This window comes from Dunckerocampus dactyliophorus, chromosome 4, assembly GCF_027744805.1.
Source record: "Dunckerocampus dactyliophorus isolate RoL2022-P2 chromosome 4, RoL_Ddac_1.1, whole genome shotgun sequence".
Lineage (NCBI taxonomy): Eukaryota > Metazoa > Chordata > Actinopteri > Syngnathiformes > Syngnathidae > Dunckerocampus > Dunckerocampus dactyliophorus.
Window position 1 is genome coordinate 14,784,664 of NC_072822.1, and position 23,426 is coordinate 14,808,089.

Sequence of the window (23,426 nt, forward strand, 5' to 3'; positions counted from 1 at the left end):
GTTCTGGCAAGCGGTGCTTCCGGTGTGGTGGAATGGACTGCCGCGCCACGCTCGGTGGCCGCACACCTGCTGTCAATATTAATCAGTGACAGTTAAAAGACCAGCGCCGTCGAATGCGAATGCAATGGTTCATTGTCATGTCCATTGTTGATGAACTTTGTTACCTTTCCAGTGCTGTCACCTAGACTTACCTGTTGATATTATTTTTGTATCATTTTTCCCACAGAGCTTTTCCTCTGTCACTTTTGGTTTTGTTCTTGTTGTCTTGTGCAATTAAATTACTTTTATTTTTGCACTTCTCCGCCACCTCTCTGCATACCGGGGGTCAAGTCTTCGACAGCAGCAACCCCGTTGTGACACTGAGGACCACCTGCCGTCATAACAAATTACATTACATTATTTTTACATTTAGTAAACTAAATTGCTTAATTGTTGCCATTAAGGGACAAAGATGGGCTCTTCAAAAATCATAATCATATTTTCAATATATTTTGATCAACTTCAGTCCTGATCCCAAAGCTTAAACTTCTGAAATGAATCAAACATCTGCTATTAATGATCCAAATTTAAGTTGATTAAAAGATTGATGTAAAAAAAAGTGTCACAAAAAAGCTATTTTAAATCCTAACTACAAGTTTTCCCGTCAAAGTAATCCCCCTGCAGTCTGATGCACTTTCCCAGACTTCTCTGCAACGCCTTCATGGAGTCCTAGAAGGATTCTTCCGGGAGCCTTCGTTACCAAGGCCATCTTGGTGTCATCCATGGCTTGAAAACGGGTCCCCTTGATGATCATCATGAGCTTAGGAAAGAGGAAAAAATATATATATCACACAAAGCCAAAGCACACCTTTCACCCAAAGTTTAAGAAAAAAATGACAGTGTAATTGCAGTTTCCATCCCCACTACACTGTACAGTGTGTTTATTCCAGTTGCGACATCAGACGTGCACACCTATTATGTATAATAGGTTGTTGCATGGATTCTGCAATGGCTTCTGCTTACCATCATGACGGTGAAACCCGTGCAGGGCGTACTACGGAAGTGGAATTCGAGTAACCAACCGGTCTTTCATCTAGCGTCTTTGCTCTCCACCACGATTTATATTAAAATGACACTGTCGATCATGATTTCGGGAAAGTCACAAAACACATTGCCCACTACTGGATACAATTTGCCTTTATTGAAACTTTCCAAAAGAGACCTCTGTCTGGATGCAGATGCTGCAAGTGGTGCTGTCTTTTCCGTTTCTTGTCTTATTGTGTGGTGCGCAGTTTTGAGGTGTTTCAATAAGTTGCTAGTGTTGATGCTGTGTTGAACGCTCTTATCACATATTGCACCTTGCTGTGTTTTTTTTCCGTCCGCACAGCACTCATTTTTTCGATCGGGCAAGGACACTGCTGTTCCACTTTCTCGATTGTTGTTATTGTTGCTGTGGTACTGGGCGACTCAGCTCTTCTGGTCAGTGGCCACGTGACATTAATATTCATTTCAATTTTACGCTACAGGTGTTGAGCCTGAAATGTAGTCAGTTACCCAAGATGTGGAAGCGACACATCTGCTTTTGTAATTTATTAATTTATTATCCATACTTTACGATATCGATATAATTGCTGTTCATTGTTGTTTTATGTGATTTTTTTTAAAACAGTGGATAATCCCTAATGTAACAAGTGACACGGCAGTACAAACGAATGGGGATTTGTTTTTGAAGACAATTTTAAACACAAACTAGTTTTGGTTATACTTGCCAAAATCACATCTATGAGGCTTCTTCAGAATTCTTTCTTGTGGCTTCAGATGTGAACTCAGACAGTCAAACTCGCCATTATTCCGCTTATCGTAACCATGAATACAACCAATCAGAGACACACTTGCAAAGCCTTGCCAAAATGTAGCCAATCGCACACCCCGTTGTTAAATAGTATGTCGGTTCAAACGACTTAGCAAGCCTTTACCAACCGACGGAATATAGCAGGGAGGTAAAGCTAATAAGTGCGCTTTTTGTGTTTATAATAAAAAATAACACATGTAATAACTTAAGTTAGTTCATGTTGGTGTCCTGTATTATGTTGTGTTTTATGGTACAAGTAACTTTACAGTGAGTTGGATCGATGGCGCTCTGACATATTTATAAGATTTGAAGGAAAACTAACTTATCCACTTCCATTATTTGCCGCGTTTCAGTACTTGTCCGCATATTTGATATCGTCAGGTTGTTTATTTGTATTACATTGTAGCCGTTGTAACATGAACTTATTGATATTAGGGTTACTTCGTATGCTATGCTATACTATTTATTCATTTACAGGGACAATGTGATTTTCAGATCATAAAAACTATGGTATAGGAGACTTAAAATCATTGAAATGACATGTCATGCATATTGACTTTTTAGTAAATAATAATCATTGGTTGTTTTTGTTTTTCAGCCACTCGTATTCTTGTTTAGATGTCTTCAGATGAAGAGCCAAGTGTTCCAGTTTTGCCTAAGGATTCGTCATATCGGAGCAACTCTGTGTCCTCTGAGCTTCAGGTGATTAAACAGCACACTAACAATAGACTATTGCACTGACATTGGACCTGTTTAGTATGCAAAAAAAATCCTGTAGTTTAGTAGTAAAGACTGTCTCCCTCTGTTTTATGAACCACCAGGAAGAATATGAGGAACTTCTCCAACATGCTGTGGTCTCACCAAGATTTGAGGCCATCTCTGGTGCGTCTCGCCTCCAGGGAAGAAGCACCTCCCATCTGTCTTTAGAGGGTCGCAATTCACGGAGGAATTCACTGCAAGTAGCAGGTAGTGCAGAGTATTTATTTTAAATACAATTATTTCACTCTTTCTTTCATCACCATCTCCCCTGTACTCTGCCAGACGCTGCTGATGTTAGATCTTCACCCTTGACTGTTGAGCACTCCTCCCATTTTAGAGCTCCACATGGTAAGTGAATGTAAATGGGATACCTATAACTGTTGCATCTTTATTACATCTGTTTCAGGGAGCATGAACCTGTTCTATTTGTGTTTATGATTGCTGTGCCTACTAGAGAGGCTTGGACATGATTCCGGCAGAGGAATTGGGAGCTCAGACAGGATATACGATGTATTGCAGCCTGCTGACTACACTGAAGTGGAGATGTTCATCTCAGATGAGAACCTTAGCAGGATTGAGAACATTCTAGACACATGGACCAGCAAACTGAAGGTCAGTGTTGTGATATTTTTCCCTCATTTTCATCCAATGTATCAAACTTGCCAAGAATGACATCTCATTTATTAGCACATGAGCTAAAATGTGAAATACCATGACCCCAAATAATAAGTGCAATTTACAAGTCAGTCATATGCAATCTGCAAGTCTGCCGAAGAGACTAAGTATTGCATCCTTCTTCAATAAATGTCTAATGTTCATGTCTGTATTTGTGAAAATAGTGTGATGAACATTGTTTATTTACTGCCCTCTCTCTATATTTCAATAAGACCAATGTGATGAGGGAGCTGAGGAAGTGGAGGGTGGCCTTCATAGAGCAACACAGGCATGAGTTGCATAGAGAGAGAGATATTCACACAGCCCAGAAAAATGCCTTGACATCAGAGCTCGACAGTCTGAAGGATCTGCTGAACACCTATGAGATTTCCAACAAGAGAAAAGATGAGGTGCTACCACTCAGCATCATGACATGGATGCTCTTTTGTTAGGAATACCATAAATGCTCCAATTTACGCCTCTTACTTTGCTATTTGTCAAAAAGCATTGGCATTAACAGCTGTGGCTGTAGGCAAACTCCTGATGTTGTTTTTATTAACTTGTCAAGATGGCAGTAGTTGAATATGAAGTTTGTGTGCAGCTTATCTGCCTCTGCATGCTTTTCAAAGGAAAACAACACGTTTTTGGAATTTGCCCACCATCCACAATCCTTATGTGAGACATGAACACACGTCTTTCTCTTCTTCTAAAGATATAAAAACAGCTCAAAAGAGGCAGCTCATAATGCACGTAATGGGACACACCAATTCCGCCTACAAATCTCGCCATTATAACACCTCCAACCACATTTGTAGCATTTTATATACATGCAACAACATAGTAACAGGCACATTCATGATAACAAATAATACTTACAGTATTTTGCCATATTTTAGTTATTTTACTTTCCCGGGCACATTGATTTCACATAGCAACATAGAAAGGAATGCTACAGCTAGCGTTAACTTTTCCAAACTCAAAATCAAAAACACAGCAGCTGTGGCAGCAGCTCCAGTATGTAGCGTTACCTTTCAGTAGTGGCCTGAGGCATTGTGAGCGAGGAGCTGACGCGCTGTAAGCAAGTGTGTGGTGAAGCTAGTCACTGTGGTGTGGCTAGGTGCCACTACCCCAGGAAAGTTAATAACAATAATAATATAATGTCGCTGTAGCTTGGATAATATGCACGTCACATTATATGTAAATGGAGCACGGTTGGCGGTTTTGGAGGTTTTTTTTCTGAATGCTTTATTGGTGGAATAGGTGCTTCCCACTATGTGCATTCTTAGCATCTTCTTTGTAGCTGTTGTTATATCTTTAGAACACACAGAAAAGAGAAAAACGTGTTTATGTCTCGCATAAGGATTGTGGATGATGGGCAAAATCTTAAAAAAAAAAAAAAAAGTGCAACGTAAAACGTTGTTAAATTGCGAGTTGAGTTTTAACATTTAAGAAATGATTGCCTCTCTTAAATTATCACCTACTTCCAGTTGACACCCTGTCCTCTTGGCAGGTTAAGGTAAATGAAGGCCCCGGCTATAACTGGAGCATTTATGGTAGTTAAAGTAGTAGTCTTCGTATAGCTGTTGTGTGATAATGATGAAGAATAATACATATTTCTTTGGGTGGCTCGTTTTGTGTTGTCCTCTCCCTCAGGTGATTAAAAATCTGACTCTGGTGTTGGACAGACAAAAAAACAAGCTGGATAAGCTGAAGGCCTTCACCCACTGGAGACTTCAGTATATGGAGGCCAAGGAGGAGGTACAGTATACTGTTTAATTCTGTCCCACTAGGATACATGAAATTTGGAGTTGTCAGCATGTACACCGGTAAAGATCACATGGTGTTATTTGAGATATTTTTGTCCATGTTGAGACATCAGTGTGAGCGGGGCTGCGCTGGGAATCTCAGGGTACTTCACGACACGATACGAGTTGTGATACAAGATCACAATAACGATAATATCTTGATATTGTGGTCGGGTGAAACAAAACCCAACAAATTCATTTCATATTCATGATTTTATTCCATTTATGTTTTGGAGACTTCAGCTGGGATAGGCTCCAGCTTACTCATTACTGTAATGAGAACAAGCAGTATAGAAAATGGTGGATATTTTACCGCATATTTCAACCAGAATACAGCTAGCATTGGTGCAAAAACCAACGTCTGATCTTAAAAAAAAAAAAAAAGCACTTTTAACTCAAAATCTGGCCAGCGTATGCATTTGTACTTAAGTGTATATGTTTAAAGATGAGACGATCCATCTGGATACATTACAACTGTTCAAGACTGTGCACGCATTTGTAGTTGTATTATTTCCTGTAGGTACAAAATGCAGTTATATTTGGTATACGATCAATTCAATTCAATTCAATATCCATTATTAGCTATTGTACGTTGGGCTGATACATTGCACGCTTTGTTATAAACCAGGGGTGGGCATACCACAGCCCGGGGGCCACATGCGGCCCACCAAGCGTTTGAATCCGGCCCGCCAGTTGCTTCCAACGTATTCACACCTTAAACATACAAGCTGGCAAAATGACTTGCAAGTAGTCAGTCAGTCAATCTAAGACAGCTTTTTGATGGTTTAAGTAACTTTTCACATGCAGCGATACAAAGAACTACCTCACCCGTGGTGCCAAACAAACACAAGTCAAAAAATATGTGAGACACAACTTAACCTACCCACTCCTGAAAAAAGGGACACAAGCACATACATATAGCGGATTGTATGACACTATCATTCCAGGTGGACTGCTAGAATTATAAGAGTATAATAGTGTGTATGTATCAAATATACAGTATAGTCTGGCCCCCCGGCCAATTTTGTTAACTCAATGCGAGTCAAAAAGTTTGCCCACCCTTGTGATAAACTCTGTGCATTGACCATGCCTTTGCCACTGAATAATAAAGTATGACTGGTCAGTTTTCTACAGACATTATATAAAAATGAGGAATAGGGCTTTCTCCACATCTAAAAATGTGTTCATACCATTTCTGTCAATGGCCTGCACTGCTAATATAAAAGAATGAGATATGGGTGTGATTAATGTTTGAGTAATTTGTTTGTGGTCCTGTGGTTTTCCTCTCAGGCTCACGCTAGCCAGGTGGCACGGCAGCACTACCGTTATCACCTGAAGAGGAAGGTGTGGTTAGCATGGCACGGTCAAACCAAGAAAGAGTGGAAGGCCAGGATGGAGCAGGCTTGCCGTGCAAGAGCTCAGGAGGTGTGCAGCCGCCTGGCTGAGGAGTATGAGGCAAAGCTAGACGAGGTGGGAAATGTCACTTGCGACCATGTGAAAACCTAGCCGCTAGCTAACGTCAGACAATGTTAGTGTTGGCTGAGCTAATTCATGGAAAATGGTTTTATGGACACATTGCCTTCCATCTGTAATGTATTTAATGAACTTTGTGTTGTGTTAGTTGGCTTTAGAACGCAACCAGGAACGAGAGAGGGCGCAGGCTGAGATTCAGAGAATGCAGCTAGAGCGAGAACGCAGAGAAGTAACCATGAAGAAAGCCTTGATGAGGGGGGTGTGCGCCCTCAACATGGAGACTCTCCAACTGTTTAATGCCACAGATGGAGGATCCGAGGAACCTGATGAGTACGGTATGCAATGAAAGGAACACACTCTCCTTTTGACTTTGTAAATACAAAAAGATCTGGTATTGGGTACACAATGGAATACATGGGAAAAGCCACAAGATGTCAGGTGGGATACGTTGTCATCAACAACCATGCACCTGGTGTAAACTTTTAGTTGTAAATTGTAAATAAAGGACTATTTTGCACTTGACAGATCCCGGGCCACCTCCTGATGATGACCCTGACCCTGACCCAGACCCAGATCCTGATCCTGATCCTGACCCTGACACTGATACTGGTACTGGTACTGGTACTGGTACTGGTACTGGTACTGATACTGATACTGGTACTGATTCTGGTTCTGGTACACTGGCTCAGGTCCAGCCACGTCCTGGCCACAGCCCAGACCAATTTGACCGCCCAAAGTCTCCCACCCACCATGACAAGGACATGGTAAGAAATCAGAGGTTTTGAAAGATGAAAATGGATAAAGTTTAATCACATCAATCGATTGTATTATACGGCAATCCAAATCTAAACACAAATGTTTTCATTTTTGAATCTTTAAATTATCTCAAGATTTGGTTCTTAAAATGTATCATTTGTATTATTGTCTGCCTTATATTGTATGTATTAGTAAGCACTTCACCTTTGCAAAAATGATCCATCCACCGGGTAGATGACACATAACAAGACTGGACTGAGGGGTCAAAAACTGTTTTTTATGTTGAAAAGGGTAGCACAATTGATTTTTGAAACCAGTTTATTGTATTTTAATGCTTTTTTTTTTCTCCCTGCATTATTTTTCCTTAGATGGGTTTTGGTGCATCAGTGTCTGGTGCCAAAGTACCCCATTCCACTTCATCAGCATCTCACACAGCAGCACCACACACTTCAGCGTCACACACTGCGGCGGCTTACAGCCTGTTCTCGCAAGGGGGCACCACTGCTTTCCACAAGGTGAGCATCAGAGCACAAGTCATTTTTTTATCTGCAAGTCGCCCTTCTGAAAAAACATTTACAAACACTCGTAACATACGGTAGTAATAACAATGTATCATGTGCTATTACAGTATGTCTTCTGCAAGGGTTTCAAACTCAATTTTACTGGGGGCCACTGGAGGTAGAGTCTGGGTGAGGCTGGGCTGCATCAAGTATTGGGAGTAGGGCTGGGTACCTCGTGATACATGGCTCACGATAACGATAATATCTTGATATGGTGATAGGGTGACACAAAAAAATAAATAAATCATTTTGTAGTTGCAGTCAGCTGGAATAGGCTCCAGCTTACCCGTGACCCTAGTGAAGACCAGCGGTATAGAAAATTGATAGATTTTTTTACAGCAGATTTACTGCAATGATCGCATTCTCTAAATACCAATCATTTCAACAGGCCAGTGGTGGTGTGACAGCGGTCCAACAAAAATCACCAAAAGTGTTAACGGCGCGCATTACTGCCCAACATGCTGCTGGTAAGGGTATACGCAGCAACACTGAGGCGACGGGTGTGGCCCCGCCCATGAGCTCCGTCGCAGTAGACCACCACCATTCTATAACACAGGTAAGGAATGTTTAGAATTCTCTTTCTGCGCTAAAGTGCTGTAATTCAATTCTCTTTCTTCTCTCCAAGCAAACTATCGGTCAGGCTACCGCTGCCAAATTTCCTCGCTCCTCCCAAAAGGCCCGCGCCACTGGCGGCAAGACTTCCACCAGAGCACACACTGGCACATGTAATGTACACTCAAGTAGTTGTAGGACTCTGTATATACTGTACTGTATATTGATGTGGTGTGTTAATACAATGTAATGTAATACCTTCTGCACTCCAACATAGGGTTGCTACAGTGGTGTGTTTGCCCCCTATTGTTTTGCATGTTTGTCACACTTAAATGTTTCAGATCATCAAACAAATTTAAATATTAGTCAATGACAACACAACTGAACACAAAATGCAGTTTTAAATGAAACTTTTTATTGTTAAGGGAGAAAAACATCCAAACCTACATTTTCATGTGAAAAAGTGATTGCACAAGAGATTCAATTCCAGATCTTCCAGATCTCCTGACTGTGTGGGCAGCATGCTAACCACTACGCCACCGTGCGGCCCTTCCTTGGACTCATAGTGCTTTATTTAGAGTTATTTAGAAAAAACGGACTGACAGGAGTCGTCAACCCCAGGGGTCCATTGTTTGGCCACTTGATTCTGGATGCCTACATTTAAAGGCTGCCATAGTAAAGTGTGAACTAAGTATCGTGGGATTTCGTCTTGGGCGCGTGATCCAAAATGTCTGCGTAAACAAACACAACAGTGTTTGCACAAATACAAGTTTGTTAGTTGCGCCATATTGCACACTAACCAGACGGGGGAATGTAAACAAAGGCAAAATTTTAGCATACACTTTGGATGTTAACTGAAAAGCGCGCTAACCGAGGCACCACTGTATTAGAATAAATGTAATCTATCTTCTGAGGTTATGGTAAAAGCAATTCAAGGATGTGTCTATATGAGGTGCAACGTTTATAATTGGGGCTATTAGAATGGCGGCCACTATTTGAGGAAATGCAATTGTCTTGTTTTAATTGGATGGATTTATTTATTGAAGAATGTCAGAAAATGTAATGATTATTGCAACCATTCAAGTATTTAATGAATATTTGACTGTGAACAGACCCTCAACCCCCTTGGGATGATCCTGGTACTGCTTCACAGACTCAAGGCCAGCCAAGTCCCAGCCCGGTTCACTTTGACCACCCGGAGTCTCCTACCCACCGTGAAGAAGATGACACGGTAAGGCGCTCTCTTCCAAAATCACATGGTCATGGTAACGACACAAAAATATTCCTTTTCCTCAGATGGGCGTGTGGTGCACCAGTGATGTTCTCCCTTCCACTTCAGCAGCACACAGCTCATTCCCACAAGGGAGCAGCAGCACGTCCCACAAAAAGGTGAGCAACGGAGGTCGAGCCACAGTATTTTTATATTTTTCTGTACATCCTGAAAGGTTGTATTGCTTCCGTAGGCCAGTGGGCGTGTGGTCACAGCCAGCCAACAGAAAGCAGCAAAAACTATAACCACTCGCATTACAGCGCAACATGTTCCCAGTAAGAGTGCACGTGGCAACCTCCAAGTGATGGGTGTGGCCCCGTCCATGAGTTCCATCGTCGTAGAACGCCATCAACCTATTACACAGGTATGGATCATGCATTGTGAAGTATTTCTGTATTCTGTATGTCTGATGTACATTTCTTTTTCTTTTTGTCTCTTGTTTTTTTTTTGTACAAGCTCATTGGTGGTCAGTCTGCTGCTTCCAAATTTCCTCGCTCCTCCCAACAGGGTCCACATGCCCCCACTGTTAAGACTCCCTCCAGAACACACACCAGCACTTGTAATGTACACTCTATCAAAGTGGTAGACTAAACATGCGCACACACACATCTCACACAGACCAGCATTTTCTAGATGGGGGGGTTTTCAAAGTGTATCAAGGGTTGATAGTTCCCCTTTGAAAAAATGTATTTATTGGAGCATATTCTGTGGAGTTTTCACTAGAAGTGTGATGAAATATCGTGGTATCGCGATCTGGAACCTTGGTCGAGTGACAGAATATCGATGCGCTCGCGCCACGTATCGTTTTTAAAAAATGTATCACTAAAATATAGCCACTGTAAACTTTTTTTACTGTTCCTCCTCAGTGAGTCGAGTCACCGTTTAACATATCATCCAGGAGGCGCTCTCCGTGACTGTGTCAAAAAAGTCACAGATGAAGAAAAAACAAAACGGTGCCATGGCGGACATGAGCGGTGAAGTTAAACTCAAAGATGCACCGGCGTCTTTGGCTTTTAAAGCACAGTATAGTGTGGATGGGACAAACCTGGATAAAGACTTTGCAGTCTGTAAGAAATGTCCCACAAAAATACTACACATAAAACGTGCACACCTACTTCGTTCATCACCACCCTCCCAGACCTCATGGAGAAAACTGTGCCTAGTTAGAGGAATGTTGATTTTTGTATTCAAATGCTAAATTTTGTTTTTGTTAAATAAAGAGATGTGTTTAGTTGACTTATTTTATTGTCAACATTCTCCTCATGCTGCTCAATCTTCTCCGGGTCACTCTGTCTCTTTCCAGTGATTACACCACCACTACTAACTTACACTAAACACCCAAAGTGGCATCTTAAGCAAGATTTTATATGGGCCCCCCATCCATTGGCGATTTACATATGCTTACAAAAGAAATTGAATGACATTGTTTTTAATTTGTAAGATAACATGTCATCCAATTTACAAATAAATGCAAACATTTTGGAAATACAATATAAATACCTACAAAATAAAAATCCTTTAAACAATTAAATAATAATAAATTATAAATACAATATCCAACATGAAACAAATAAATATAATACAAGTAAATATCCTCGGTTTCCACACAATAACCTTATATATAAGCTATATTTACAGTATGCAATAACTATACAAAATCTAAATAAAATAGATATACAAGCGATATAAAATACATACTATATGCAAAACTATACAAAAATTATGGTCGCAGGGTGACTTATTTGTTATCATTTTTAGTAATATTAATTGGGCATTGCTTTACAAATGAGTCAGTGTGAGCTTTTCAATTAAGAGTTAATTGTAATAACTAGTTTTAATGTAATTATATTAAAGACATTGTTTTCCCTTTTTGGCGCCCCCTGGAGGCCACGGTCCTTAGCATTTGTATTATCCAATGGGCCAGCCGAATGTGACACTACATATTTATTATGTTTCTACTTAATAGATTTGGGGGTATTCGCGAAGCGAGTTTAGTGGGTCAGCAAGCCTTGCCTGTTCCGCAAAGGTAGCTCTCTTTTAAAGCAGCTGTATTGCCATGGTAACTTGGGCTAAACTCAAGACTTTCAGCTTAAAATTTAGTATGAAAGCGCTGCTGTTTGACTGCGTAGCTCATTCGGAGATGGCATCACCGTTTGTTGAAAACCCGGTGGACGTGGGAATAATTTGGGCAGCACTACAACGGGAGTGGCTGTAGCCAGGGAATGGCTTTCCCTGATTAAATTCTCTACAAGAGATGTAGATTCTCAGCCGAGAGAATACGCTAGATATGCTCACTTTTTGAGGCGAGCATCAGGAATAAAATGCAATATGAAATATTAATAATTAGGCCAACGTTAGCCGATGTATATGTCACAACAGTCCTTGTGTGAGCACTCAGCCTGTTGGTCTTCTTATGTTATAATGTTTGATGGAGGAATAAGCACTCTGATGCATCAATCAACTGCAACAAAACATTTATTCTAAGAATAGGGAAAAGCTTGTCACAAAGAAAGTCGCTGCAGAACAGTGCCACCACGAGGTACTGCATTCTGTTGCCGTAAAATAGACCTTCATAGATGAAAAAAGCCAGTTGCTCCAATTTATTTATTTTTTAAATGGGTAAGTGTTCATATGTAAAAGTAGTGCAATGTTGAGTGTTGATAAATGAAAAGATTAGTAGGGTATAGTTAGTATAATAAATCAATGTTAACTTGCGAATTGACCACCATGCATCCATTTTCTATACCGCTTCTCCTCATTAGGGTCGCGAGGGCATGCTGGAGCCTATCCCATGCTCAGCTTTATTCTGCCAGCGGTCGTCCCTCGCTCTATTGCAGGCGCTAGTGTTGCTTTTGGCAATAATAAGCTTTAACGCCTCATAACGCTCCATAATAATTACTTGCTCATCTTGTGTAAAATACACCGGCTGGGATCGCGCCATTTTTGCGTGGAAGTAGAATAATATGACAAACGCCCCCTTTTTTTGATGTGAACACGCACTGAGCACAAAGTTGAGAACCGAACTTGACAAAGTCAGTTGAGAACCGCCGTTGCAATACCATTTAGCTTTGTTTGGGGAATTTAGGTTTTGCTCAGTTGCATCTTGAGCACAAATCCTGGGTTGGTGGAGCCACTTTCGCACAATACCTCCTTGATCTACTTGAGATGTTGTGTTTTGTGAGTCACATTCTAACGTTTTTTTGAGTCTTTCTGAACCTTTTATGTATAGTTGACGAAAAACGCAAAAATAAGACACCTAAAATTCTGTTTTAGTTGCTGTATGTTGCAGAAAAACAGTGTCATTGTTTTTGAACTATTGCTACTTTGTACTCTGGTTAAACTATGCTGCAAAATATAAACAATGAAATATATTTTTTGGTTTGTTTTTGTTTCACGCTATCAACGTTTCTCGACATTGTCGAGAGCCATTTATCACGTACTGTATCGTGAGGTACCCTGGGATTCCCGGCCCTAGTTTTCACCCCCTCACTACGTAGGCCTAAAAATCTATTCATTTTATCGTTAGCATAACTCAGTGCTTCTTAAATAGTGGGACGAGCACCCCTGGGTGGGGGCACGGTGGGGGGAATTGCAATTTAACTCTTGAATACGCTCATATGCTTCACTGCTCTCCATTTTGTTGCACTTCACTGGTTTCAGTTTCAAGTTCAGTCCAAACAGTACAGATAAATTAATAAATATTATCAGTTTCTCAATAGAATTTCAAATTGGGGGGGGGGGCGCAAAAACAATTCTGTCCCCCAGTAGGGGCAGAACAGAAAATAATTGAGAACCACTGGCATAATTGAAGTTAGCCTAGCAAAAAAAAAAAAAAAAGACATCTTTATTTTTCTCAAGCTGCTGCGCCTCCCGTAAAGTCTTCTAATGCCTCACACTTTGAAAACCCTTGGTCTAGATGAAGAATGACTCTATGCAACAATTCCACAGTTTTTAGTGGGTGCAGCTTTAACATTTGTATTTATTTATATTTATGTGATGTTTGATATCCGTGTTTGTCTTATTGTTAGTTTGCCTTTTTGTTAGAGAAATTTTATTCCTGCAAAATGTGGAATATTATTTCACATGTTCATGCTGTAAAAAAAAGCGGCAGGACAGAATTAGCAAAATTGCCTTTTTCTTTTTTGGTTAAAATGATTGATGATATCCTAAAAAGGTGCATGTAAAATGACAGTGTAGTCATTGAACAGCAAGCACATAATGCTTGTTGTCGGTCAGACCAAAGCTCTGCTGTTTGTAAATGTTTAAATAAATGATTTTAAAAGCTCTTTCTATAAGTGTTTCTCAAAAGTGATGTAAACATGATGACAATTCAACTTAATGTCACAACCTCCATCATGAAACCCTGCAGTTCTTGCTGGTGACTTTCTCTGATTCCATCCTTATCTGATCTTTGAGACAGAAAAAACAATTATAATGCTAAAACTGACAGACAGAAAGCAGATTGGTACTGTACTGCACATTTATAGACTCGTGGCAACCCATTAAAGAATATATAAAAATAAAATACCTGCAGCTCTGCCATTGCCTGTGTTGACAAGGGCCTGGTAGAGCTCTTTCGAAGGACTTTTCTGGGCCAGCTCTTCCCCATGGAGCCAAATCAGCAGCATTCTGTTGCCGTGCTCTTTGTAGCTGTGTTGACCTGTGAACAAAAACACACAGCACACTGTCAAAATAAACAGACAACAAATAATATAACTAATCACATATACTATTCCGGGACTTTGAGGCTGGTCTTTCTTCTGTGGAGGAAAAACAGCCAACAAAAACCAAAAAGCGCAGTTAATCGCTTGATGCTCGCTGAGGTACACTGAGGTTTTCATACAACATCATGCATGTTTTGTATGACTGCTTCCTCAAAGTTTTGGTAAAAATCTCTTGACATTTTGACTTGAGAGTTTTGATTGTAATTTGAACGGGCCAAAGTACCGGTAGAGTTGTCGTTACCTGTCCACTGTCTCTCAATGGCGTACACTTGCTCCTGATCAAATCCCCAGTGTTCAGCCAGTCGCTTCCAGTCGCCTGGCTTAAGGAGCTCGTAGGCCAGGCGCCAGGCCATCAAGCGGAGCTGCTTGGTCTCATAGCGGTGGTCCAGTTTGAAGGTTAACGGATACTCACTGTGAACACTGTCGTTAAACTCTGGGTTAGCCTGGAGGGGACATTTAAAGTCTGTCAGTGGCCTGAAAAACCACCACCAGCCTTGGAAGTGCACAGACACACAACAGCTTATTGGACATTTGCAATATGAATGTCAGATTTGAGCATATTGAGATCATCAACAATTTGTCCAGATATGGAATGTGATTATGAAAAACAAATGACTAATAAATGTGATTGCCTGACAAAAGCGAAAGTATCAGACTCAGAATCTCACCTTCTTCCACGCGTAGTATCTTTCTGCCTTGACAATCATGTCCACAATGATCACCTCGTCTGCTCTGGCTGCCACACCGAGAGCCGTCTTTCCCTGCTACTCCAACATGTGCACCAAAAGCTTAGATTCAGGGGGGGTCACTAGACTAAACACTACCTACAATCGCAGTGCTAACACAAAATGACAGCACAACATGTAACAGGTCAGTAAACACACACAGGGCAACTACTACTATGGGGAAAAATGTTGTACTAAAACAGTCTCATTCTTTTTGCAGCATGTCCTCATTAGGGTCACGAGTAAGCTGGAGCCTATCCCAGCTGAATGCAGCAAACTACAAACTATTACATTATTTTTTTTTTGTCACATTATCACCGTATCGAGGTTTTATCGTTATCGTGAGGCATGTATCGCAAATCGTATCGTGATGTACCCTGAGATTCCCAGCCCTACTCCCAATACTTGATGCGGCCCAGCCTCACCCAGACTCTACCTCCAGTGGCCCCCAGTGTAATTGAGTTTGAGACCCCTGTTCTACAAGATTTGACTATATACAGCTCCTTATTTCTTCATACACCGTAGTGGACATGTGGGCCTTTATTTATAACTGCAGAGATCAGCAGATGTGTATTATGGGTATGGCCCATCTATTGATGCGTATAATAATAATAAAACTTATATTATCATATTGACCTGATTATAAAACAGCATTTTTTTATGTATACATGCAACCCAACAGCAAAACAACTTCTCCCCAAGCAGGTCAGAGCTTTTTTTCTAGCAGCATCACAAACGTCTATGGATAAAAGGTGACTCAAACGCCAAACAGAGGAGGCGTTATGATGCTAATAATAACATAATGGTGATCAAGGACGAAGAGTCCTCAAACAACTTTAAGCAGCTAAGAAATATGATTAACAAAATACATTAAAGCATTATTTAATTTATATATATATATATATATTAATTTTGTATTTTTTGTCTTTGAAAGTATTTTTCCACAAATTGGTGTTGAAAAAGCGGTGTCATAATTAATATATTGGGATTAATTTGGTAAATATCGACATGTGAGTTTCAGTATTGTACTTTCTCGGAACATAAAGTACAAATGCCGACTGGAACTGTAACCACTGGATAAAACTTCTCCACGTAGCTTGACGTCATATTTCATAACTCTTTGTCTGTTCAATTTACAAAGGTAGGTAATTACAAGGTAATTATGTACCACTATTAATATAGCATACATAAGTACTGTAAATACAGTCTCTACCCCAATAAAACTGTCAATCATCGTGTGTTCGCTACAGTATATTCAGTTTACTACTGTTGGTTTGACTCTTACCCAGTCCTTCAGTGTCAGATCAAGTTCGGCTTTAAGCAGCATTTCCACCACATCTATTCTGGCCAGTTCAGCAGCAAGATGCATGACAGTCTCACACCTCTAATACAAAGCACGTTCTTGTGTGTCTTCATATCTGCAAGACATTGTAGTTCAAGGTGATTTTACCTTATTGGTAGAGTTAATGTTGCAACCTGCCTCCAGGAGGAAATGGATGACCGGTATGTGGCTGTTCTTCACTGCCAGGTGAAGAGGAGCTTCCATGTCCTGTATGAGTAGACATAACATGTTACACAAAAGCCCTCAAATTAACTATTAGTTTAATAGACGTTATGTAGAATGGTCATTCACTTGACATTAAGCAGAAGTGAAGAAGTGAGAGTTGCTTACTTCATTCTGAAAGTCTGTGTGGGCTTTGTATTGTAAGAGGAGCTGGACCAGAAATGTGTCTCCTCTTTCTGACACTGGATGAAGAGCACTGCCTTTGGTCTTCAAGAGGAGAGTTTATCTTTAGGCTCATCTTTTAACAAATTGCACATAAACACAAATGCAGCTCAAAGGGTTAATCTCTATTTTTTGCGTGGTCGTACTGTTTGGATGTTGGGGTCACAGCCGGCCTCCAGCAATGCCAGGACGCACTGTTCCTGACCAATGTCTGCAGCCTGGTACAGAGCTGTCTCACCGTCCTGCCGCACAAAGACCCCATCAGTGGCGTAATAGGGATAAGCATGACAAGCTGAATATCAAGGATGTGGTTACACACTGCAAACACCAAGCATTTATTCTGTATAGGTAATCTACAAGAATATCTTCAATTCCAAAAACTTAAACGCTTATATTCAATATAAATGTAGTACACACAGAGTGAAATATTTCAAGAATGTATTTCTTAATTTTGATGATTATAGCTATAAAAGCATTTTATGGGAATATGGGGATATTTATCAAAGTAGCCAGACATCTAGAGCAGGGGTGGGGCCACATCAGAAGCGTTTGATTCCAGCCTGCCAGTTGCTTCCAAAGTATTTAATTTAAAGTTTTAACATACAAGAGTCAAAGTAGCTTTTCACATGCAGCCATCCAGACAACTATCTCACCCCATGGTGCCAAACAAACACAAGTCAACACACATGTGACACAAAACTTGACCTACCCACTGCACTGTGTGGGACGTAAAAAAGGAGGGCCGTTCACACTCTTTAATAGTCCATGTTTTATCGTTCATAGTTCATATTGTATATCACACATCCTTTATTCACGTACACTCCGGGTGTCGTACTCAGTAAAAAAAAAAAAAAAAAAACACTGTAAAATTAAATGTCCTTATTTGATGTGGTCTGATGTTTAAAGTGCTCCTGAAAAAAGGGACACAAGCACATATAGCAGATCGTATGACACGTTTACAGATAAAATAAGACAAAGAATTCCAGGTGGACTGTTGGAATTGTAAGCTTAAACTAGTGTGTGTATCAAATACATAGTCTGGCCCCCCAGCCAGTTTTGTTAACTCAATGTGGCCCACAGGTCAAAAAGTTTGCCCACCACCCCGATCTAGAGCAGTGATAAAATATGAACGCAAATACAAATGAAAAACTAACATGACACGATTGCATAAGTGTGCACCCCATATTCATATTATTCTGTTAAAATGTTCTATTTTTAAATTTCTTTTTAGCTCAACCAGCAGTCTATCACCGAAATGTACCTGTATTAATTGCATTGTCATTCTCACATTGATATGCTGAGTCAACAAACGTTCTAGTCATAGTGGATGTAAAATGTACACCACCTTTTTGTCTTCCCATAGATTTCCTGTAGATTTTCTACTACTGTGGGTTTAGGTCTGGTCTCTGAATGCGCCATTTCAAAGCGTTAACGTTCTTCTTGTAAAGCCATTGTCATGTTGCTCTGAACATACTGTATGCTTGGCTCATTGTGATGAACATTCTTCAAGGGGTACAGATGATGGTGGTGTTGCACCATGCATACTGTCATTTATCAATCCATCACCCAAGAAAATCGTCCTTACATTGTATGGAGCGCAAGCCAGGTAGTCCAACTGCTCTTTTCATATTTCAGTAGGCCTCTTGGCAGCCTCTCTGGTCATGGTTTCCTTCTCATCTTTTCAGCAGTTTCAGAGGGACATCACGTTTTTGCCAGTGTCACTGTGCCATATTTTCTCTTACACCAGGGGGCCACATACTCCAAAATACTCCAAAATGAAAGGATGCGAGGGCCACTTTGATATTTAGTAAACCAACACATACAGATATGCTAAGAAGCTTCATGTAGCTCAAGAAAAAACTTTGTAATGTAGGTGAAATGCTACTAAAAATGACTTGTAATACGAGTTTATTCTTGTAAAATTGTGACTTTTGTTCTTCCTTCGTTTATGACTTTTGTCCTTAATATTTTGACTTTATTGTCATCAAATTACAGCTGTTTTATTTTTCCATTTCAACAATAATGTTTTTTTTCTTTATTTCAACAGTGTTACCAAAATGATATTTTTCCTCATTTTACAAGTTTATTCTCATAAAATTGTAACTTTTTTCTCATTAGAAATGTTTTTTCTCTCTTAATATTTTGACTTTACTCTGGTCACATTCTGCTATGGATTTTTTCTGTATAATTTTCCAAATATTTATAATATTTTGACTTTATTCCCATGTTATAAATTTTCCCCCAGCATAAGTTTCCAAAAATTACAACTTTAGTCATTGTTTTTGGCTTAAAAAAAATCTAACTTTTTTCTTTAATATTTAAACTTCATGCCACTAAAATTACATTTTTTCTCATACTATTACTTTATTCTTGTGAAATTACGATGGCTTTTTTTCCTTGCTCGATTACAACTCTTCTCTTAATATTTTGACTTTTGATTGATTTTCCCATTTTTGCTGCTGCTGTTGTTTTTTTATTTTAGTTTCCTTGTTAAATTACATTTTTAGACTGTGCTGCGGGTGCTGCCGATAAAATTGCAGCCGCAGGCCGCAAATGGCCCACTGGCCGCACTTTGGACACCCCTGTCTTACACCAATGTGACCCATCTTGGAAGTTACCTGGGACCGGCAAGGACAGCGGTGTAACAACATGGACAGAGGCAGACCAGCTGGAATTAATCTTCGGGAGAGTAGCTCCCCACACCATAAAAATGGATGCACACTGCGAACACGACAGTGTGAACATAGCGGAGACTGGAACACGAATCGCTGGAGAATATGTTACTACAAATGTAATATCATGTTTGACACTGCGCGGAAAACATCTGAAAGGTCGCTAGGATGGCTCCACTTTAATTAATCTGAGACAAAATTGATAGGTGCTGCTGTTTTGGTTAGCATTGGAGTTCAAATAGGCTGAAATGTTGCTGTGAACTTACAGTTAACTGTAGGGGGAAATGAAGCTTCTTTTGGGGTGAGGCTTCTATTTGTTTCATGTGGATGACACCCACTGCGATGATTTGAGACACTGCCAATGTTGACTGATATCACATTATTGTAACTTGGTCAGGTGGTACATTCATTTGCCCCAAGTTGCAACTAAATGCACTTTATTAGTTTTAAGTTGAAAATCGGAAACTTCTCTGGAATGCAACGTGAAATATTATGCTACTCATTGTTGCTACATGCGTACTGACTACTATTTAACATGATTTTTAATTGATTTATGATACTGGTTTCTACTAAAAATGTAAATTGTAATTAAATTCAGCTCAAAGCACAAGCTTTTTGGGTCAGAAACACAAAATCGATACGTTCAATAGTGTAGTGAGTGTGTTTTCACTCCGCAACATAGATGAATCATTATGTGGACTTGTTAGCTACTCTAATTCTAAATGAGTCCACCCTCGGCGAATGGATTATCTACTGAGCCCACACTGTGATGGAGGAGGTGATTGTCTACCATATTAACTTCATCCCGGATATCAAAGCTTTTCAGCAGCAGTTGGACAGCATCCAAGTGGCCGTTCCTTGCAGCTAAGTGCAGGGGCGTGTCTCCTTTCTGGCAGGAGGAGGGAGGAGAGCAGCTTGCGTCAAAGATTTGACTTTCAGATTTCATGCACGCATGACACAGACGCCACATGAGCATCATTTTTTTTTTTTTTGTTTCATAGGCTCATAATAATGATGACAAAACAAACCTTGCTGGGCTTCATGGTGGCCATGTTGTAAGAGGGCTCCATTAGCATTTCTAACATTTTCACACAACCATGCTCTGCCGCCATTGCAAACGCGCAGTGTCCTGACTGGAATGAAACCATTGAGATATAATTACCTGGTTGCATCAAACAATTACATGAATATACAGCAATGATTATACTTATATTTACATGTACTTTTTGTTCGATCACCGGTACGCTTAACAGCCACACCGTCACACCATACAGTGTTTTGTAATGCCATACAAGAGCTGTACTGCATATGGCCATACATAATAATGCACTACATATAATCACGTTTGTATTTAAATAATATTATTATAACATGATAGTATTTAAGTTTTATTGCATTGGTTGTATTTGCAGTGGTCTAGAACTGCATTGCAACATACTGACATGATTCTAATATTTTGGTGGCTAGTTAGAATTAAAAATATTTGATTAAACACATTATTGCTATATATTTAAAATATATAAAAATATATAATTTAGATTTGGGTGGAAATTTCAAAAATCTTAAATTTTTTTTAGAATGACTGTCTTACTGCGCCCAACCTCAGCAGCAATGGAGCGCTGTGAGAGGCCTTGCTTATGCAGCTCGACAATCCGACCACATTCAAAAAGAGAAAGCTTCTTAGCTTTAGCCATCAGGAGGGCATGACAGTGTGAATGCCTGACAGAAAATGACAAATGTTAACAGATTTTGGCTTTTATAGCCTGTGATCTTAAACTTTTGATCAGGTGATAAACAACCTATTTCTTTTTTTTTGTTGTTGTTTAAATTACAAGTTCCAAATGTTTTTTGTCTCACTCCCTCTTCTTGCTTTTGCATATTGCAGCTCTTCTTAAAACTTCATTAAGATCCAAAATGTACAAAATGCTAATTCTAGCAATTTTTCAACTGGTCTTAAGATTTTGATCAGGAGTGTACAGTACATGCTGTTCAAGAGACGACAATAAGCAGAGGTACTGTCTATACACTATGCTATTAGTATTAGTATATATTAATGCTATTAGTTTTTTGGTCTGTTTTAGATGCTACATTTCATTTTTGGTACTGTCCAATAACGTTGACTCTACCTGAAACTATTATTGGGCATACCTGGTCGTCTTTGTCGAGTTCTTTCATTTGCAGGTCATTGACGATGTAGTCCACTATATCAGTGTGATTGTTGATAGCAGCGCAATGCATGATATTTAGTCCTTCCTGCAGTGTGACATATTTTAAGAAGAATATTTAGCAAGTAGATGCTAATTTTTATAACAAGGGGGGGCATTTAAATGCAATAAAACGAAGAGGATGAGGATGTATTTGGAAAAACTGCACAAAGTAAGACGAGAAGTGTTCGAATACTCTTCTACACACCTCGTTCTCAATCTTCTGTTCAGCCCCAGCCCGCACTAATAATTTCAGGATCTCCAAACTGCCAAACCAGGCAGCTAAATGTATGGGCGCCACACCAAACTGCCAGACACAACATACCAAAGTAGGATTAAGCTTTTTTTTGTGTGTGTGCAAAGTCAGAGCCTCTCACCTTGTCCCTCTGATCCACTTGGACCCTGCGCTGCAGAAGCAGCTCAACCGCCTCCCTGTTTTTGCCAGCCACTGCATAGTGAAGGGCAGTCCTGTTGTGCTTGATGGCAAACAACATGATGCAATCAGTGCTTCTGTGCAATACTACACAACTCATAGTGTAACATTGACTTGCGTTCCCACCACATTCATTGCATTGGCATTCAAGCCTTTTCCAAGTGCCCTCATTGCAGTCACATCATTGCTCTTCGCTGCCTCTATAAACTGCTTCTCTGTTTGCAGCACTGCACAACACACCAGCATGGTAGGTTATACAAATACAGTGTCATTTTGCAAGAGCGGAGGAAGGGAGGAAGCGTACTATGTAGGTTAAATGCATATACAAACTCATAATCAGGTGTAACTTCCTGTAACTTTGACTTTGTTTGCAGGCGGCATCATTGCAGTTGCAAGATACCCTTGCAGAAAACAGTAAAAGGTGCGACATTTTGTTGCATGTTTGAATGGGAAAAAGTAGCGCCTTCTAGTAGACACATTTGAACAAAGAATGGCGGTAGTTTATTAACCGATATGTCAATTTTTGTGTAGCTTTACAATTTTAGGCAAATTTAAGCAACAGCGATGACAATTCTAAAATTATTATTTTCTAAATAAAAAAAATGCTCTGGCAAATTCAACCTATATTCGTACAATCAACAACTGAATGGCACAAAATGTCTCTACGATCTCTTAAAAGTTGATGTGACTTTAAATAAGAAACATGCTCACACATTTCTTCTCCTATTCCCTCCCATTTGTTCTGTACTCACACATCTCTCTGTTGTCAAAGCTGGTGTCCGCTTCCGGTTCTGTGTGCTTGTTCAGAACAAAATCAGCAAATGCCTTCACTTGTTCTTGCTTCATCCACTTCCGGGGGTCCAGATCCTCTTTCTTGGGACCATGTTCCTTGATCTTTTGCTTCAAAGCCAAAACTTTCCTCTGCATTGTAAAACTCTTGAAGAGTTCCAAACACCTAATGCAACAAGGTTAGCACCTTTGCTTGTTTCAACATCGGTAACAAACCAAACACCTGAAGAACAGGGTCACACCTAATATGAAAAAGCTTAGACTACTTTGTCAGTGCCGCAGGGCTGATCCATGTTTGCTTAGTTAGCTCACACCCAGCTGACAATAACACATGTTTACTGAACATGTCATACTTCATCTGCTGTATCACACAACTTGTGTGTGTCAATGTATTCATTTATCACATGCACACATCACATGCTTTTTCTTACTGCTCAAACATACAGTAGTTTTAAAAGATTAACAATAAGCGCTAATGTTAGTTTTGTTTGAT

At 39.9% G+C, this 23,426-nt stretch overlaps 2 protein-coding genes across 8 annotated transcripts; one reads left to right on the forward strand and one right to left on the reverse strand.

The window, feature by feature from the left end:
* The first annotated feature begins 1,210 nt into the window (after positions 1-1,210).
* On the forward strand, positions 1,211-15,315 carry poc5 (POC5 centriolar protein homolog (Chlamydomonas)). 6 transcript variants are annotated; one of them, XM_054774539.1, is made up of 17 exons: positions 1,911-1,979; positions 2,430-2,533; positions 2,653-2,797; positions 2,873-2,938; positions 3,045-3,202; positions 3,478-3,654; positions 4,898-5,002; positions 6,340-6,519; positions 6,671-6,857; positions 7,048-7,286; positions 7,647-7,793; positions 8,227-8,394; positions 8,464-8,563; positions 9,503-9,621; positions 9,687-9,779; positions 9,854-10,024; positions 10,117-15,313. In XM_054774539.1, exons 2-17 carry the CDS (start codon positions 2,450-2,452, stop codon positions 10,249-10,251), a joined length of 2,274 nt encoding a protein of 757 aa, XP_054630514.1. In that variant the 5' UTR covers positions 1,911-1,979; positions 2,430-2,449; the 3' UTR covers positions 10,252-15,313. The 6 variants fall into 6 exon arrangements, with proteins under 6 accessions (XP_054630513.1, XP_054630511.1, XP_054630510.1 ...); XM_054774538.1 differs by lacking the exon at positions 1,911-1,979 and adding an exon at positions 1,211-1,229 and having other exon boundaries at positions 9,854-15,315; XM_054774536.1 differs by lacking the exon at positions 1,911-1,979 and adding an exon at positions 1,366-1,458 and having other exon boundaries at positions 9,854-15,315.
* ankdd1b (ankyrin repeat and death domain containing 1B) lies at positions 9,261-23,134 on the reverse strand. Of its 2 annotated transcripts, XM_054774540.1 has the most exons (15): positions 22,897-23,134; positions 22,271-22,371; positions 22,089-22,187; positions 21,920-22,018; positions 21,656-21,760; positions 20,536-20,640; positions 20,298-20,396; positions 16,982-17,077; positions 16,782-16,880; positions 16,560-16,658; positions 16,395-16,493; positions 15,053-15,148; positions 14,626-14,827; positions 14,189-14,320; positions 9,261-14,069 (listed from the first exon to the last, which is right to left on the reverse strand). In XM_054774540.1, the coding sequence occupies exons 1-15, from the start codon at positions 23,069-23,071 to the stop codon at positions 14,014-14,016; spliced, it is 1,662 nt and encodes a 553-aa protein (XP_054630515.1). In that variant the 5' UTR covers positions 23,072-23,134; the 3' UTR covers positions 9,261-14,013. The 2 variants fall into 2 exon arrangements, with proteins under 2 accessions (XP_054630515.1, XP_054630516.1); XM_054774541.1 differs by lacking the exon at positions 21,656-21,760.
* Positions 23,135-23,426: the final 292 nt, after the last annotated feature.

Coding starts and splice junctions, on each gene's coding strand:
- poc5 (XM_054774538.1), top strand. CDS start 2,450: ATGTCTTCAGATGAAGAGCCAAGTGTTCCAGTTTTGCCTAAGGATTCG. Junction 5,003..6,339: donor ATATGGAGGCCAAGGAGGAG/GTACAGTATACT, acceptor TTTTCCTCTCAG/GCTCACGCTAGCCAGGTGGC. Junction 6,520..6,670: donor ATGAGGCAAAGCTAGACGAG/GTGGGAAATGTC, acceptor GTGTTGTGTTAG/TTGGCTTTAGAACGCAACCA.
- ankdd1b (XM_054774540.1), bottom strand. CDS start 23,071: ATGCAGAGGAAAGTTTTGGCTTTGAAGCAAAAGATCAAGGAACATGGT. Junction 16,659..16,781: donor ACACAGACTTTCAGAATGAA/GTAAGCAACTCT, acceptor CTACTCATACAG/GACATGGAAGCTCCTCTTCA. Junction 14,321..14,625: donor CATTGAGAGACAGTGGACAG/GTAACGACAACT, acceptor TTTTGTTCACAG/GTCAACACAGCTACAAAGAG.